Here is a 19,736-nt window from a genome sequence, read left to right as displayed (position 1 = left end):
TGCACACCTCCTACTGGGGATGTGCCCGCAACCAAGGTACATGCCCTTGACCGGAATCAAACCTGGGACCTTTCAGTCCGCAAGCCGACGCTCTATCCATTGAGCCAAACCGGTTAGGGCCATATATAGTCATTTGACCCCTAATGGTTACTGATGTTTGTCACTCAAAAAGTAAAATTAAATGGTTTTTATACAATGTTTGCCAGTAATATTTGCATAATTTACTTCTTTGCATGATCCATTATTAATGTTTCCCACAGTCTCCACCCATCCAACTACCTTTACTTCAGGCAAACATAATCTTTCACAGGTATCCAAATTATTTTTATATGTGGGCCTGAAAAGCTGCTTAATTGTGTTTTGACAATTATATTCAAAATCCTTATAAATTTTTTTACTTTAAAGTTTATACATATTTATGGTAAAAATCTGAAACAGTGTAGAAATGCAAAGTAAAAATAATCACAAATCATACTTATCCTACCAAATTTTACCTTTTATCTGGCTAATTTTCTTTAAGTATATTTGTTTCTGGGCTGATGTCTATACGTGCTTTTTTTTCCCCCCTAAACACACACACACTATTGGTCATGTTCTCTTTCTCTTGTAAAATCTCTTAGCTGTCTACCTCTGGGGAATTTCTTTTAAAAATCTAAGAAGTTTAATAATGGTATTATTACCTTTTGCTTCTATGTCTTTAAAAATGTGGAAATCAGTTGTCATCACATATCTAATGAAAGAGAGTAATTTTAAGCCTAAAGCTTTAGAATGTATAGAAGGTTTTCATGTCCACATCTCTGGGTTGATTGGTTGATTCATTGGTTTTCTACTAATTTAAAACCTATATTGGTTTTTTAAAATATCCTATATAATAAGGAGCTAATATGCTAATTAGATTGGACGGCAGAATGACCTTCTGCAGCGACCTTCTGGAATGACCAGTGGGAGAGGCCATGGGGCCTTGAGGCAGCTGGGGCTGTGAGGGTCGAGCCCCTAGCACAGATTTTGTGCATTGGGCCTCTAGTTCACTATATATTAGAAAACTAATAAGTTGTGAAATGCTATGGGTAAATACTATAAATTTGTCATGTGGTGACCTGGTCTGGGAAAATCTTAAGGAGACATTTACCTCACCTTTTGAGACTTGATAATATTTATATAGGAAGAAAGGGGGAAAGGGACCTGTTGGGAGAGTATTCCCTAAAATATAAGAATGTACAATATTCACATATGTTTATTCATGTTTAAATTTTAGATTCTAACACCATTCTTACTGAGAAGACTAAAATCTGATGTTGCTCTTGAAGTTCCTCCTAAACGAGAAGTAGTCGTTTATGCACCACTTTCAAAGAAACAAGAGACCTTTTATACAGCTATTGTGAACCGTACAATTGCAAACATGTTTGGATCCAGTGAGGTAGTGTGGATTTGAAATACACTGTGTTAGACAGCTGGCATAGAAAATGTCATGTTTCAGTCTTGGGGCTTATCACCTGTTTTCAGGACTTAATAAGGGTGAATTTCTAAATGAAGTGAAAGGCATAAGGCCAGTAATGCTATGGTCCTAATAAAATTTAAGTGATGGCTCATACATTAATTGCTTCTTTAGTCACCTACCATATTTTAAGAAATAAAGTGGAATGTGATTATCTTATAAGTGAAAATTAGGAGACCATTAAATTAAGGGAAGATCTGACTTTAAGGGTGTAGCTTTTTAAACAGATACTCCTTTCATTTGTTCTCTTTTAGAAAGAAACAGTTCAGTTAAGTTCCACTGGACGACCAAAACGGCGAACTAGGAAATTAATAAATTACAGCGAAATAGATGATGATTCCCCTAATGAATTGGACAACTTGATCAGTCAGATACAGCCAGAGCTAGACCAAGAAAGGTGTGAATTTAAAGATAAAGTATCCTTTAAACTGATATTTTTTCATATTTCTTGTATTCACGGATTACATATTTTTGATAGAGCTGTTGTGGAAGTGAATATTCCTGTAGAATCTGAAGTTGATCTGAAGCTGCAGAATATAATGATGCTACTTCGTAAATGCTGTAACCATCCATATTTGATTGAGTACCCTATAGACCCAGTCACACAGGAGTTTAAGGTAAATACTGTTTAATAATGCCCTGTTTTGATTTCTGTGCTTTTAAAATGTTGGGTCAAAGTGTCATTTTCCATATTGGAAAAATTAGAAATACAGTTGTTTAGTAACTCAGCTGATTTCCCCTGTTTCACTTGCTGTCTATTTTAGAGACACCTTTAGTTGTCAACCTTTGCAGTAATATTATTAATTGGTATTCAACCTGTCAAAACCAATCTGGCTGCTCATTTACATCTCAACAAAGAGCCACAGGAGAAAACCAAAAAGTTGATATTAAGTTGCATATTTTCAGATTAAATGAAATTGCTTTCTTGGGCAGCAAGAAAAACAGCTTTTGATGGAAAAATAGCTTAATAATATTAGGAAATCAGTTCTAAGTAATCCTCAATTCTCTTGTTTTATAATAGTTTACAGCAGAGTGTCTCACCCTTGGAAATACTGCTATTTGGGGCCAGTATATTTCTTTGTTTAGGAGATGCTGTCCTGTGGACTGTAGGCCATTTAGCAGCATCCCTAGCCTCTAGCCACTAGATGCCAGCAGTATTTCCCTCCCCCAGTTGTGACAACCTGAAATGCCTCCAGACACTGCCAGATACACCCTGGGAATGGTAGGCAAAATTTCCCATATTTGAGAATTACTGCTTTACAACTTTTCATTCAAGTAAAAAAGATAATCTAACGAGGTAATTTATGTTAACCAGAAAGTGAATAATTTCTTAATCTTCAATACTAGGTGTATATAAGCTTCTCTGTTTTAATTTCTACTAAGAGTTCTACCAGTGATTTTCATACATATTTTCTTGAAAATATACTCAGTTATAAAAAAAGAAATCTCAACATAAATATAATAAGTTTGACCTTATTCTCTTATGCAAAGCCTTTGGGAAAAGGGTAGAGGGAGTAGATCAAGGTTCTACTTAAACTAAATTTTGTATTTGTAAAATCATGTGTTTTAAGTTTCAGAGCATGTCTTTCCTAGAGAAAGAATTACCTTCTGATTAAAAATAATTTGACTTTGTTATTTGTGTGTTTTTTTTTAAGTTTTATAAGGTTTTGTCACTGAAAGTTGAACTGTCCACATTGCTTTTATTTTGACAAAGCCAAATTATTAGTATATGATATTTACTTTTTGATAATTTTTTTTCTTTCTTTGCCCCCTTTTAAGGTTGATGAAGAATTGATAACAAATTCTGGGAAATTCTTAATTTTGGATCGAATGCTGCCAGAACTAAAAACCAGAGGTCACAAGGTGGTACTTTGGTTGGATTTTTTTTATTGTTTATTCTTTTATTAATCAGTATAGCTACTAAAATATATTTAAATTTCAGGTGCTGCTTTTTTCACAAATGACAAGAATGTTGGACATTTTGATTGATTACTGCCACTTTAGAAATTTCAACTTTAGCAGACTTGATGGATCCATGACTTATTCAGAGAGGGAGAGAAATGTAAGTTTTCTTAATGTCATACATACTAAAGTTTTTTTTTTCTTAATTCTTACCTGGATTTCTGAAGTAATATTCAAAATAGACCCACAAATTGATAGATCCAAAAGAGCAAAAACGCTTTAGTCTTTAGCAAATTATATAGTATATCTTTTGTTAATATCCTACTTAAACACTACTATACCTACTATAGGATAACATAATTTTTTCTTCATTTTGGCTCTTTCCTTCACTTCTAACATTAAGAATAGCAGTTGAAAGAATTTTTTTAGCGATCTGTAAACCCACCTAGAACCTGCGGTTGAAACTTTACTATTTTTAATCGCATAGCTATAATACAGCATCAGTCTATTACCCTATTTAATGTTCCATCTTCTCTTACTGTATTTAAAAATAAATAATAGATGATAGTCCCTTTCTAATTACTTCAGCATATTTTGTCTTTTAGGGTGATACTTACATACCCTGAGGGAATAAAATTAATTATATATTTGTTATTTTGATTAATGCATTTATGAGCGTGACCTAAAGTATCAAGATATAGAACATTACCCATCCGCTCAAAAAGTTTCCTCATGCTCCCTCAGAGTAATCCATCTTTCCTGCCTGCCCCATCTCCCAGCGAACCAATTTCGGTTTTTATCATTTCTTTTTTGAGGGAGGGTGGCCTAGATTTTTCCTTCTAATATTTTTTAAATTTCTACTATTGTTTTCTAATAGTAAATGGTCTCCCTTAAACTTCCCTTATGGTGTGGATTTTCTTTTTTAACAAAGTTAAGATCTCAGGTCTTAACAAAGTAGGTGCTTAGAAAATAAATGAAGTTAACACCATCAGATGTTTTATTAACATAACTTTTTTTTTTTTAAGCCTTACCCATGGATATGTTTATTGATTTTAGAGAGAGAGAAAAATTGGTGTGAGAGAGAAACATTGATCAGTTGCCTCTTGTACACACCCCAATCAGCAATCGACCCCGCAACCTTTTGGTGTACAGGACGATACTGCAACCAACTGAGCCACCCTGCCAGGCCTAACGGTTGTTTTATAGTTCCAGGTGATTGACTCGACCTCCCTTAATTAAAAATAATCTCAGTGTTTTTATTTAAAGTGTTTATATTTTTCTTAATCTCTCTCATGGTTATGTTTTATTACAGTGAAACGATACTGATTAAAATTGGCAAAGAGAAAAGTTACATAGGTAAAGTCCAAAAGAAACTAGATGTGAATTTCTAGTGGAGTCACACAGGCAGCACTTGATTATCCCAGCAACAATTAGTAATAACACATGTTAAGTAAACCAGGGAAACTCACCTGAACCTTGACTTCCCGAGTTTCTATTAAGGGTCAGTCAAGTAGGCATGGAGCATGGTGTATCTGGCCTGCGCTGTTCAGTTTCACGCTCCTCTGAAGTTCAAATTGATACAGCATGTCCTAGAGGGCCCCTAGTTTTTTGCCACAATCTGGGAAATAGGCCTGTGATTTTTTGTGTGTTGTGAGAAGTGCGTCTTCAGCAATTTTGTCTTTTCAGAAAATTGGTCTTTTTCACCTTTTATGGCTTCTGGGGTTTTCAGTATTTACCTCTCATCAAACGCCCTTTGGATGCTGAAGAACTCATACCCAGTTTCAGAGCCTACCACTGACCTCCCACTACCTTTCCTGGTAAACACATGGCTGTGAGATGGCTGCTGCACATGCAGCACCCTAACCTCTTTCCAGACAGAGGTTTGTTTCTTAACTCCTGTGTTCACATCCTTTTTTGCTTTTAGATGCACAACTTTAACACAGATCCAGAGGTGTTTATCTTTTTAGTGAGTACACGAGCTGGTGGCCTGGGCATTAATTTGACTGCAGCAGATACAGTTATCATTTATGATAGTGATTGGGTAAGTTGCAAGTATAATAATGTGCTTATTATCATTACATTCTGAATTTTTAAAATCTTTCATTGTATGCTTTGCAGTTTCATTTATCTGTTTTGAAAAGGTATCCATTTTAAGTAAATAATTTAATCAGGTGTCCTGTGTGTGAAAGCTTGAACATGCTCTATCAATTAAGCCATTGTAGAAGTCTAAATTAAGGCACTATTTAAAAGTTTTTGATTAGATCATGCATGTTGACTTCATCCACACATAGTATAAATTTAAATATCAACCTCACATTTTCGTATAAATTTAAATAATATCAACCTCACATTGTTCAATGTTATTTTTCTTTTAAGAACCCCCAGTCTGATCTTCAGGCCCAGGATAGATGTCATAGAATTGGTCAGACAAAGCCAGTTGTTGTATATCGTCTTGTTACAGCAAACACTGTTGATCAGAAAATTGTGGAAAGAGCAGCTGCTAAAAGAAAATTGGAGAAGTTGATCATCCACAAAAGTAAATACCACTTTCTAGTATTTTTTGCTTCAGTTGTTGTGTGTTGTGGATTTGTGCTATTTTCTTTGTAAAAGAAATGAGTGAGCTTGGTTAGTGCACGATTTATTAAACAGGCAGAAGGAAATTTGAAGCTGTAAAGACCTAAGTTAGTGACCATAGACATAAAAGGAAAACATTAGTGAGTTTCTAGATGAGGAACAAAAGGATAATTTCAAAGTGCCTATCTGAAATGTCAGAGGGATTTGAAATGATGTTGATGCTTATTCTTTTTTTTTTTTCTTGTAAATTTGTATTGATTTCAGGAAGAGAGAATATCAATGATGAGAGAATCATTGATTCCCACTACCCCCTACAGGGGATCGAGCCAGCAACCCAGGCATGTGTCCTGACCTCCTGGTTCGTGGATCACATCAGCCGAGCACTGATACTTAATTCTTAATAAGAGTTTTGTTTGTCGAAAGAATTAAGAAACTTGCAAGCCTCTTCTTGCAAGTTTAATATATTAAATTCTAGAATGTTAAAAGTATATTGAAGTAGTGCTATAAAGAAATCAATTTATTTTGTTGAACTGCTAGTTCAAAAAATATTTGACTCCACCATGCCCTTTTCATACTTTTAATTACAGTATTTTTAAAAATAGTGTTTTTTAATCTAGAAAAGATTTTGAGGAGTAGGGAAAATGAAGCTAGTGAGACATTGGCATTCTTTGTTCTGTTCCTTGAGATTCCTTGGAGAAATTCATTCAATATAAAATTATATTTGAATAAATGACTTGACCTTAAGAAACATAGAAAATTACCTATTAGTTGTGAAGCCTAAAGAAATGTTGAAAATTACTATCAGTTTATATTATGCTACTTTCCTACTTGCAAATACAGATAAGTCCTCACTTAACAAAATTTTGTACAAATTTAAAAATTTTTGCTTGTGCTACTTTAGGAATTTAGTTAAGTTTATAGTTTTATTTTTCTAAGTTCTGTTTTCAGTACTTTGAAAGATTAAAATTTAAACAATTTGAAATTAGTTTAATAAATATTGACTGTTTTATTGAGGTATAATATACATACAGAGTTTGAGTATACAGTGATGAATTTTGACATGTCTATACTCAAGTAGCAATCCTCTAGTCTAGGTCAAAGTCACTGATATTTCCATGTTCAAGAAGGTTTCCTACTGCATTCTTTGACTATGTACTTACCTACTTTTGCTCAATATAATATTTTGAAATTCATCTGTGCTGTGTATGTATTAGAAGTTTGGTATTTGTTTAAATAATTTCTGAATAGTTCGTTTACCCATTTTTCTGTTGATTGGTGTTTGAGTTATTTCCAATTGTTGATTCTTATTCATAAAAATCAGATATTTGGCCCTAGCTGGTTTGGCTCAGTGGGGAGAGTGTCAGCCTGGGGACTGAAGGGTCCTAGGTTTGATTGTGGTCAAGGGCAGATGCCTGGGCTCGAGCCCCAGTAGAGGGCATCCCAGGAGGAAGCCAATCAATGATTCTCTCTCATCGTTTATGTTTCTATCTCCCTCTCCCTTCCTCTATGAAGTCCATAAAAGTATATTTTAAAAAATTCATTGCCTACCCCAAGGTCATAAAGATATTTTCTCTAAAAAAAAATCTGGTATTTGGACAGGTATTTGTGGACATATGCATTTATTTGTTCTGGGTCTTAGGATAGGTATACATTTACCTTAGGAAACTACCAAACTTTTCCCAAGAATTTCAGTTGCTTTCCTTTTTTACCAACATTTGGTCTTACCTGTATTCTTTAATGTAAGCCACTCTAATTGCTTTGTAATGTATTTTGGTTTTAAAAACAATTTTGAATTTCTTATACTTTTTCTAGATCATTTCAAAGGTGGTCGATCTGGATTAAATCCATCTAAGAGTTTCCTAGACCCTAAGGAATTAATGGAATTGTTAAAATCTAGAGATTATGAGAGGTATGATTTGTTGTTGTTGAGAAAAATGTAATTCATGGTTTTGACTTATCATATAGATAAAAATTTTTGCTTTCTATTATAGGGAAGTAAAAGGATCAAGAGAAAAGGTCATCAGTGATGAAGATCTAGAATTGTTGTTAGATCGAAGTGATCTCATTGGTAAATATCTCTTATGCTTTTATTTTCATGGAAACTTCAAAACATACACATAACCAGGGAGAATAGTATAATGTAGCTCTATATATAATTCATTCATCCTCAATAGTTCATAACACTCATTGCTATTCTTTGTCAGAATCTTTAAATTATGAAATTTTATCTACATCTTTCTCATGCATCATTTACTAAGAAGAACATGTTCTCAAACAGCCATTATATCATTATTACATTTAAGAGAATTGGCACTGCCCTAACCGGTTTGGCTCAGTGGATAGAGCATCGGCCTGCGGACTGAAGGGTCCCAGGTTCGATTCCGGTCAAGGGCATGTACCTGGGTTGCGGGCACATCCCCAGTAGGGGGCGTGCAGGAGGCAGCTGATCGATGTCTCTCTCTCATCGATGTTTCTAACTTTCTATCTCTCTCTCTTCCTCTCTGTGAAAAATCAATAAAATATATTAAAAAAAAAAAAGAGAATTGGCACCCATATCCAGATTTCCCCAGTTGTCTCAAATCTTTTTACAGTTTGAATCAGGATACATTTCATTGATTGTTATGTCCCATTATTTCTATAACACCCTCCTCACTTTTGTTTTTTTAATGTCATTAATTTGTTGGAGAAACGTGTTATTTGTTCTATAAAATGACCTATATTCCTCCCACACTCCTTGGGCTGTCCTCTGACTTTTTTCAATCTCCATATTTTCTGTAAAGTGGTAAATAGCTTGTGTAAAGAGTTGTGTATGAATAATTGCATCCAGGTTCCATATCTTAGGAATACCAGTGCTTTCTTTGTTCTCATATTTTAAATCATACCAGGAGGCACAAAATATCCGAGTTTATTTTCAATGAGCTAACATTGATGAGTAGATTCAGTCTGTAGTTTTCTGTCAACCTTTTATTTAACCTAATGGTGGTTTTAGCATCCATTGCTGATTATTTTGAACCTATATTTCCTTAAGGATAGCAAAACTGCGGGGGTTTTTTTCCTACCATTTCTTTATTGGCTAGAATTATTTTTTTAATATGTTATCGATTTCATAGAGATAGAAATATCAATGATGAGAAACATCAATCAGCTGCCTCCTGCACACCCCCTAGGTTGCAGGAATTGAGCCTGCAACCTGAGCATTGTGCCCTTGACTGGAATCCAACCCAGGACCTTCCAGACCACTTTCCAACGCTCTATTGACTGAGGCAAACCAGCTAGGGCACTTTTTTTAACATACATCTCTGAGGACACAATTCAAATAGATATTCTGTTTATTTCTCTGGATATCTTAAATTTAGCAGAAGTTATTTTAATTAGCAAACTAATGTTTCAGTTTGTGTTGTGTGTCCCCTGGAGTCCAGTTCTATTTGTAATAAGAGAATAATAAACTTAATTAAGAATAAAGGGCCCAGCCCTGGCCAGATTAGCTCAGTGGATAGAGCTGCGGACGGCGGGGTCCCAGGTTCGATTCTGGTCAGGGGCATGTACCTTGGTTGCGGGCACATCCCCAGTGGGAGGTGTGCAGGAGGCAGCTGATCAATGTTTCTCTATCATCGATGTTTCTGGCTCTCTCCCTTCCTCTCTGTGGAAAATCAATAAAATAAATATTTTTTAAAAAAGAATAAAGGGCCCATATTTCTATGTGTTCCAAATTTTTCAACAGGTGACTCATCTCATAGCAACATATTGGACATCTTTTTAAATATTCCTCTTTAGGTTCTTAACACGTTTTAAAGAATACATGTTCTAATATTTTTCTCTTAGATCAAATGAATGCCTCAGAACCAATTAAAGAGAAGATGGGAATTTTCAAGATACTAGAAAACTCTGAAGATTCCAGTTCTGAATGTTTGTTTTAAATTGGAGCTAAAGAATCTTTTTAAATTCTTATTTACATCTACAGATTTACCTATATTGGTGTTAAAATCCAGAATGCCTACTTTACTTTTTGATTTATATCATTATATCAGTTTACATAATGTAACATTGCATAACTGATAGGTGGTAATTTTCTGAGCCTTATTAAGAACAAGGAAGTATTAAGTTTAGATTTCCAGTTAAGTTTTCAGACTCAGTAGTGCCCTTGGGTACAGCCTGATGTGTACTTAGCCACTGCCAGAGATATACAGTCTTCCTATGGAAGTTTAATGTCTTTCTCCCTCATTTCCCCTCTTTAGCAGTACAGTTTCTGGGTTTTTGGTACTTCATTTATGGAGTAGGCTTTTAATGGGGGAAAGATTGGGATTGTGCTTTCCATTTAAATAAAAAATTGTTTGATTTTTAGGGTCTATTTCTATAAAATGTTTACCAAATAAATATTCATTTTCAGATGATCTCATTAAATTATTTTTTCAAAAAGAATGGCTCAGGTGAAATAATAGCAAAGTCTTAACATGGAATGTGATTCAACATTATTTACCTGACTTGGCTTTCGTCATTAAGATTATACATATATGTCATATAAAGATTTCAACTGCTATTGGGTTAATGCAGAGGAGACTCTGGATAAAAGAGCAGAAACTGGAAGTTTTGCAATATATCATTCAAAATAAGAATATAACAAAGAGAGATGAGACCCTTAAAATCTATAGTAATTGGAGGTGGGAGTAGTATCAGAAGAAAAAAAAATAAGACCTAGGAATATAAATAATGCAAGATTTTTAGTAGAGGAGCATAATGTAATAGCCTGATATACATACAGAGCCATAAACTATGAGGAAGAGAAATCTTGAATGCTCCCTGAACCATACATTACTGTGTAAATTCTTTCATGGGAAAATGTTATTGTTGCCGTGTATCTTTAAATGTAGATCAGATTATCTCCACCTTAAGGTAGTGGAATTAGGAATCCCAGAGAAACCCTGTTTTGAGAAAATATGAAGTCAAAGAAAATAACAGACTACAGCACAGGCTTTTGTTTGTGGGCTTTTTTTTTTACCAATCACAGTTAGACTGATCATCAGAACCATAGTTGGTTGCTTAGTAGTTCTAAGTCTTTACTCTCCAAGTGAGAATGTGGTAGTAGGTTCACCTCTGTCCTCAGATTTCTAGCCTTGCCCATGCTGACACTAAGATAAAAACAATCAGAAAAGAACTTTTGAAAGTTGCCACCACTGCATCTCTATAAGTCTGCCAGTACCTGCCCATGTATCATCCTTTCTTATTACTATGCATGTATTGTCTGTCCTAGCTAGAACCAAAGAAGCACCTCATTTCTTTTATAGCAAACTCCTTGAAATGTTGTCTATGTGCACTTTTTCTTTTTTCTCCTTTTCCACTTTTTTCCCCCTGGACCCGTTCCAGTGACCTCTATGACCTCATTTTACTTGATGTTTCCCAGCATTTCTTAGTTATTTAATCTTATCCAGCCTCATAATCACAGAATTGAGCGCCTGTTCAGTCTTAATCTGTTCTGTTCACTAAGCATGTTGGGAACATGAAACAAGAATGAATTAACAAGAACCAAGTGTACACACTGGATAAATACTCCTAGAATTAAGGAAAGACCTCATGGTGGATTAGTTTACCAAGTGCTATACAGAAAAGATGAAAACTAACCTGGGTGCATTACAGGTAACAAAGGCTAAGACTGGATTACTTACAAAGGAACAAAGATCAGTTAGCAGATGTTTTAACAGTGAAATAAAACAGCAAATTTTCAAAGGGCTTGAGCAAAACAAATTCCAACCTAGAATTTTAGAGCATCTATAATATTTAAAGGTGAAGGAACAATAAAGTTTTTTAAGCATACAAATTTTGTCATGTAAAACTACAGAGAACCAAGATGGTGATGTAGGTAAACACCTATACTCGCCCCCCTCTCACAAAATTACAACTAAAATACAGGACAACCATCAGAACTGCCTGAAAGCTGGCTGAGTGGAAGTCTTACAACTATAGGAGTAAAGAAGGCACAGAGTGGTAGGAGGCTGAACAGCATCCACATGTGCTTTTTTTATTTTAAGGAAGAGGGAGAGAGAATCATTGATTTGCTGCCTCCTGCATGCCCCAACTGGGGATCAAGCTTTTAACCCAGGCATGTGACCTCCTAGTTCATAGGTCCATACTCAACCACTGAGCCACACTGGCCAGGTGTGTGTGTGCTGCTTTTTTAATCTGGAGAGAGATAGTCTCTGTGGAGGCCACCTGTAAGGGGTCCCATCTTACACCAGGCTCCCAGAGCTGGAAAGAGAAATCTCCTTAACTAGGGGCTTTAAAAACCAGCAGGGATTGGGGCTCAGTGACATGGAGGCTGCTAGTGACACAGCTGTTCCTCTTAAAGGGCCTGCACATGAACTGAACTAACCAGGTCCCACTTCCTCTGAGCTCCAGTATCAGGGTGAGGCTCTGGGGAACCTAAACACATATGAGGAGGAACTGGATTGTCTGGCATCCGGGCAGGAGTTTGGGGGTGGCTTTCTCCCCAATGGAGATGCTTGAGGGGGTCATTGCATCCGGTTTACAGCCCTACCCAGCCTGTGTGCAACAGCTTTTGCATATGAATGGCCTGTCCTTGCTCAGGCTTCAGACTTTGCTAAAATCTCTCAAGCTGCAGCTGGGTCAGGGTGCCCCAAATCTATCAATAAAAGGCCCAAGACCCAGCACTATCACCAGCCTGCCTTGCTTCACAGCTGAGCCCAGTCTGGGTACTTTCTAACCTGATACAAGAAGGAGGAATCTGCAGATCTCTCTCTAGCTCCTGCCAGGTGGCCACAGGCAGTGGCTGGCTTTGCACCTCCCTGGAGACCCAAGAGCCAGTGCACCCAGTGGACAGCATCAGACCATATCAGATTACAACTCTACACACCCATAAGCAACACACTCAAGGGGCAGACTCAGCACTGAAGCAAGTTCTGCACCATAGAAATGTCTCTTGACAACAGCTCTTCCAGTATAGTTGCAGCTGGTCCTCACAGCCAATTGGCCTGGAGGTCATTTCCTCCCAGTGACACCAACAGCAATCAAGGCTCAACTGCAACAAAACTGCACAGAGGGGTGCACCTAGAGTGCCCAGCTCGTGAAGGGGGAGGCTAAACCACTGGGCCCTACAGCACACCTACTACACAAGGCCACTGAACCAATTTTGAGACATAGCAGCTCTATCTAATACATAGAAACAAACAAGCAACCAAGATGGGGAAACAAACATGTCACAAATGAAAGAAATGGAAGCAAGCAAACTTGGATACAGAGTTCAAAACCCTGGTTATAAGGTTACTCAAGGATCTTAGAAAGTCAAAGACATGGAAAAGGACCAGTCAGAAAAAAAAGCATACACTAACAATAATTTACAGGGATTCAACAGTAAAGTTGAGAAGTCCAAGAATTAACAATGAGGAAGCAAAAACCCAATTAGAAGAGCAAAAAGAAAAAAGCCAGAAATATGAAGATAGAGCAAGGAGCCTCTGGGACAACTTCAAGCATACCAACATTCGTATTGTGTGGGTGCCAGAAGGAGATGAGAGAGAGCAAGATATTGAAAACCTATTTGAAGAAATAATGACAGAAAACTTCCCATACCTGGTGAAAGAAATAGACTTACATGTCCAGGAAGCACAGAGAGTCCCAAACAAGAGGAACCAAAGAGGACCACACCAAGACACATCATAATTAAAATGTCAAGGGCTAAAGACAGAATCTTAAAAGTAGCAAGAGAAAAGCAGTTAGTTACCTACAAGGGAGCACCAATACGACTGTCAGCTGATTTCTTAACAGAAACTTTGCAGGCCAGAAGGGAGTGGCAAAAAATATTCAAAGTGTTGAATAGCAAGCACCTGTAACCAAGATTACCCAGCAAAACTCTCATTTAGAATTGAAGGTCAGATAAAGTTTCACAAACAAGAAAAAGCTAAAGGAGTTCATCACCACCAAACCAGTATTATATGAAATGTTGAAGGGTATTCTTTAAGAAGAAGAGATAAAAAAAACATGAACAATAAAATGGCAACAAATACATATCAACAACTGAATCTAAAAATAAAAATAAGCAATCTAATGAACAAAATAAATTGGTGAATAAAATAGAATCAGAGGCATGGAACAGATGACTCTCAGAGGGAAGGGGGGGGGGGGCGGGAGGGTTGGAAGGGATTAACCAAATAGACCAAGCCACGGAGGGTTGCGTGGACAGCACCAAAGCATTAAAGAACTCACACACCCTTAACCCTGCCCTTGGCGCTTTCTTTTCTCTACTTACACTTTGCTCTCTGTGGTCCCAGAAGGCCCACCAATTACTCAGTACACTTTGCTCTCTGTGGTCCCAGAAGGCCCACCAATTACTCAGTGCACATTATTCTCAGCCTGGAATGAACCCCGCCCCCGCCCCCCCCCCCCCCCCCCCGCAATTGCCCATGTGGGGTCACACCCCTTCTTTTAACAACTGGGCTCACTAAGTAGGGGTGAGTGACCAGAACCCAGGATAGGGCCTGGTCAGGATTAGGGACCCATGTTTGTGGGAGGAATAAATGAGTGAAGGACGGTAGGAACGAGAGAAAGACATCATTTGCTCTTCCTGGAGGTTCACGCTTAGTGTTCTGTTGACTCAGCAGGCGGTTAAAACCCCTGTCAAACTAGAATAGAGGAGTGATGAAATTTAAAATGGTGAAAAAATGTCCATAGCATGTAATATGAATTAAAATTCACCATTTTGAACTATGAGGGAAGGCGGGGGGTGAGGGGGTAAGAGATCAACCAAAGGACTTGTATGCATGCATATGAGCATGCCAATGGACAAAGACAGTGGGTGGGGGGCATATACTGGGGGGGGGGGTAGCTGGGGAGAGGTCAATGGGGGGCAGGGGAAGGAGACTCATGTAATACTTTAAACAATAAAGAATTTAAATATAATAAATTTAAAGAAAAATAAAATTCACCATTTTGAACTACAAAGGATCCTAATGTCTTGAAAAAAAGTTTATGGCGTAAGAGAGATAATTTCCTATAATCCCATTTGAGATAATTAAAAACAAATTGTGATGTAATTAGAACCACTGCTTGGGAAAGTTTGAACTCTTCCCCAATAATCTTTGGATCAAAGAAGGTACCAAAGTCAGTATTACACAATCCTTTAAAAATACTAACAGTGGATACATTAATAACATGTTGAATAAAAAGATAACATTATTCAATGAAGACAATTCATACCATTTAATACTTTAAGAAGACTTAGGATAAGCATTTGAAAATGAATCAAACAATACTGCAGCTAAAAATTTTAGAAATTGAAAAGGAACACAAAGAAGTGAGAACAATAAAAATAAGAAATTTTAGTACAGAATGTTTTAGAGCTCTGAAAATGGGAATGCTTGATATGAACATCGTATGAACTGCGTACAGGCTGGCTAATTTCCTTTTCCCTGAGCATGTGCAGTGAACGCCGTGGATTCTGCCAAACGTTCCCCATGTACAACTTAAACCACAATTGAAAAGCCACACTCCTGGGAGATTTTGAGGGTCATGCATGCCAAGCTCACAGTACAAGAAAGGGGACTCTGTCTTGGGAAGCTGGGAGCCGTGCACAAATGTTGAAACTGAAGCTGAGGGGGAACTGGTGTTGAACCCTAAACCCCAGAACTTGCCCTCCTGGGTTGCCCAGGATGGTCAGGCCAGCTGGCCCCACTAGACTAGGAGGCAGATGCTTCTGTCCTCTGTCACTTATCCTGTGGTCCCCAAATGTCACATAGATGTCAAGTTTACCTATCCTTTCCAAAGTGGGTGTAATATTTTTATATTCTCCCCTGCAGAGTATGGGAGCTATAGTTTCTCCACAGCATTGCCTATTCCTGTTGTTTTCAGTCTTTTAAAATGCAGTCTTTTTCACAGGTACGAATGGTATCTCATTCTTTTCATTAGTGTCCCTCTGGGGTGTAGTGCTGATCACTTCTGCATGTGCTCCTTGTGCTTTTATTTCTTTGTGAATTGTCTTTTCAAGACTCATGTCCATTTTACATATAATTTTATTGAATTTTTAGAGAAAGAGGAAAAGAGAGAGGGAGTGAGGGAGGGAGAAAGAGAGAGGGGGAGAGAGAGGGAGATAGGGAGAGAGAGAGAGGGGGAGAGAGAGAGAGACATTAATCGGCTGCCTCCTGCACCCCCCCCCCTTACTGGGAATAGAGCCCACAACCTGGGCATGTGCCCTGACCAGAATTTGAACTGGTGATCTCAATGCTCAACCAACTGAGCCACACTGGCTAGGGCAAATTTTTTATTGTTTTTTTAGAGATGGAGAGGAAGGGAGAGGGAGAGAGAGAAATCTGAATGAGAGAAACATCGATTGTATATCCATTTTAAATTGTTTTGTTTTTATGGTTGAGACTTTTATGGTTGAGATTTACTTATTTGTTATTTATTGGGGTGTCAGAGCTTGAGTGAAGAGAGGAGGGTACTGATACAGAGGATGAGGCTGCCTCGCAATCGGACTTCGAGTCAAGGAGAGGGAAGAGGGCACCCTCACGGACAGGCAGTCAGGCCTGGGGTGTCACAATCCAGCAGAGGTGAGGTGGGCACCTACAAGGACAACTGGGAGAAGCTGCTTGGTTTGGGGAGTTCAAGTTCACTCATGCTGACGAGAGTGGCCCCATGAGGGTGGCACCTTGACCTGGGGAGCAGAGGCCGAGCAGGGTAAGATGGGTGCCCCAGGGTAGAATGCCAGAGGCCAAACGGTGTCCATACCCGGGGCAGTCTGGCATGGAGTACCGGGGCCTCATCAGGGTAAGGGTGGCCTCCACAAGGAGGGGTGGCCTGGGGTGATTATTGTAGCACAAGAATATCCTCACCTGGTGGTGGGGCGGGCGGTAACAGAAATAGAAGGTTGGTTCCATAGGGGAATTGATCAAGTAAGTAAATGCATATGTGCACTACACACATTATATCTCTACATGCCTGTGTGCATACACACACATGCATATATCCCCTAGTCCTGTTCCCTGAGAAGCCCGGTAGCTGTGACCCCCATAGCGGTGAGCACTCCTAGTGCACAGGTCTTCGCTTCTAAACCACATTTTATTTTTTTTAAATATATTTTATTGATTTTTTTACAGGGAGGAAGGGAGAGGGATAGAGAGTTAGAAACATCGATGAGAGAGAGACATCGATCAGCTGCCTCCTGCACACCTCCTACTGGGGATGTGCCCGCAACCAAGGTACATACATGCCCTTGACTGGAATCGAACCTGGGACCCTTCTGTCCGCAGGCTGACGTTCTACCCACTGAGCCAAACCAGTTAGGGCCTAAGCCACATTTTAAACTAGGAACCAGGGTTCTCTGGAGAAATGGCCAATTAGAGAGCTGGGGCAGGAGTACAAGGTGATGGCTGTGTCAGAAAGTAAGGGATTTCTCAAAGACGGATGTGGTCGTGTGAAAATAGAGCCACTGAGTTCGTTTCATCCAAGGTTTGGTAGCACAGTGCGTGTCAAGTCCAGAGCTGTGTGCGTCAGGAAGCAAACACTGGCTGCTCTTAGTCCCACATAGAGGGCTTGCCAAGACCTGAACTCACTCAAGTTCAGGAGGTTACAAAACTAAACTCTTCGGACCCCTGTTCAGTCAGCCTGAGTGGCCGCAATATTGACTCAGTTGGTGTTTACTTGCTAGTCACTGATTAAGGTAAGCCACGGAATACTGGAGCAGACACAGTCCACACTCAGCAAATGCTGGGGAACTCGCTTGACCCGAATATTGACTGGTGAGCAAGCGTGCAGGACGTCGTGTCCTTGGCCAAGGTGCTGAAATGTCGAGGCCAGCGCCTCTTCATTCAAATAGGCATAACTTTCCCTTCGGCAAAGGGGATGGAGTGTATCGAAAGAGATGAGATGGAAGTGAAAATTCTGTAAATTGTCAGTCTCCCTGTTAACATGAGGGATAAAACATCATGTGAATGGGGCCTTGACACGTCTTAATTTTCCTTACAAAAAGAGCTTAGAAGTAGCTGCACTAATCAAGTTAGGACAAATATGATGGTGTCTTTACGGGATATGTCTTTGTACAGCATTACTGTTGGTGATCTGATAATGTAGGCCATCCCACTGACATCTGGCTCCTCATGATCACTAAATGTTCCCCTTGACGAGGTCTGCACGTTATGCTGGTTTGTGCTGTGAGTCTGTTCAAGGAATTCCCTTTCTTCTGTCTTCCAGAGTCCCTGCCTGTGGTCCTGTCTAAAACCTCCCCTCCTTGCTGTGCACGTGTCATTCCATTACTGGCGACAATGACAGGCCAACAACGTGTCAGAAAACACTGTGGCTGGAGGCCAGTGGGACGTGACGGGCTTTTCAAGCCTCCCCCTAAATTCTCTGACGTGTGTTCTTCCCTGTTACCTGAGCATTTTCACCTCTGCAGTGATCTGCGGCAGTGGAGAGAGGGGGAGGGAGAACCTCTGTCTTTTATTTCTTCTCTTGAGAATCTAAGGCCTTTAATGCTTGGAGTCAGATAAGGTCTTCCATTTAACATGAAGTCTGTTACTTTGTGAACCGTCAGTGGGGTGCACACTCAGGGAAACTAATGTTCTGGGGGGTGTTGGTTTTATTTTCCTAAAATCGTTCTTGCGGCAGCCATAGGGCACCACAATGGGCACTGGAAAATGTAGTTTCCAATCCCAGTTTTGTGACTTAGGAGCTGTGTGACACTAGATGGGTGTCCCGTTCTGAGTTTTCCTTTCTCCACTGGAAAAATGAAAATTAGTAATGTCTCTTTTCAGTGTTTTTATTTTTTGGTGGGGGTAGAGTTTGATGTTAAAATGTGTATAAATTTACTTAATAAGCAATGCAATTTGGGGATTCAAGGTGAATGAGTTGTTCCCTAGTTTATGTTTAGCTAGCTATGCTGTTAGTATGGTCCTTCAAAAGGCTTTCATTTCCGCCCAGCTGGTGTGGTTCAGTGGTTGGAAATTGGCCTATGAACCAAGAGGTCACAGTTTTTTTGTTTTTTGTTTTGTTTTGTTTTAAATATATTTTATTGATTTTTTACAGAGAGGAAAGGGACAGGGAGAGAGAGAGAGAAGCATCCATGAGAGATGCTTCATCATCAATCAGTTGCCAAGGTACATGCCCTTGACCGGAATCGAACCCAGAACCCTTTAGTCTGCAGGCCAATGCTCTATCCACTGAGCCAAACCGGTTAGGGCAAGAGGTCACAGTTTGATTCCTGGTCAGGGCATATACCAGGCTTGGTCCCCAGTGTGGGACATACAGGGGGCAGCCGATTAATGATTCTCTCAAATCATTGATGTTTCTATCTTTTTCTCCCTTCCTCTCTGAAATCAATAATATATATATTTAAAAAGGCTCGCCGAAACCGGTTTGGCTCAGTGGATAGAGCGTCGGCCTGCGGACTGAAAGGTCCCGGGTTCGATTCCGGTCAAGGGCATGTACCTTGGTTGCGGGCACATCCTCAGTGGGAGGTGTGCAGGAGGCAGCTGATCGATGTTTCTCTCTCATCAATGTTTCTAGCTCTCTATCCCTCTCCCTTCCTCTCTGTGAAATATCAATAAAATATATTTAAAAAAAAAAAAAGGCTCTCATTTCCAAGGACAAAGTATCCTAGTGTTTGATAAAGCATTAAAGGATAAACACTTGTTTATATACAAGGATTGCTCCTCAAGGTATGAGTTCTCAACTGGTCATTAATCTATGAATCCAGAATATTGAACAATTTTTATTTGATTTGAGAGAGAGAGCAAGCAAGAAATATCGATATGCAGAGCAAGCAAGAAAT

At 38.8% G+C, this 19,736-nt stretch overlaps 1 protein-coding gene across 1 annotated transcript in view; it reads left to right on the top strand.

The window, feature by feature from the left end:
• Positions 1-10,382, top strand: part of HELLS (helicase, lymphoid specific) — a 30,183-nt gene extending 19,801 nt beyond the window's left edge. Inside the window, exons 13-22 of the mRNA XM_080641743.1 lie at positions 1,256-1,417; positions 1,750-1,892; positions 1,974-2,112; positions 3,275-3,358; positions 3,438-3,557; positions 5,322-5,438; positions 5,774-5,933; positions 7,784-7,880; positions 7,963-8,039; positions 9,794-10,382. Coding sequence (XP_080497869.1) covers positions 1,256-1,417; positions 1,750-1,892; positions 1,974-2,112; positions 3,275-3,358; positions 3,438-3,557; positions 5,322-5,438; positions 5,774-5,933; positions 7,784-7,880; positions 7,963-8,039; positions 9,794-9,888 — 1,194 coding nt within the window. The 3' untranslated portion in view covers positions 9,889-10,382. The remainder of the gene's footprint in view (positions 1-1,255; positions 1,418-1,749; positions 1,893-1,973; positions 2,113-3,274; positions 3,359-3,437; positions 3,558-5,321; positions 5,439-5,773; positions 5,934-7,783; positions 7,881-7,962; positions 8,040-9,793) is intronic.
• The last annotated feature ends 9,354 nt before the right edge of the window (positions 10,383-19,736 follow it).

Source organism: Plecotus auritus, assembly GCF_963455305.1.
Source record: "Plecotus auritus genome assembly, chromosome: 9".
Taxonomy (NCBI): Eukaryota; Metazoa; Chordata; class Mammalia; order Chiroptera; family Vespertilionidae; genus Plecotus; species Plecotus auritus.
The sequence above is the reverse complement of the archived record's forward strand: the minus strand, read 5'-3'. Positions and strand labels throughout refer to the sequence as shown.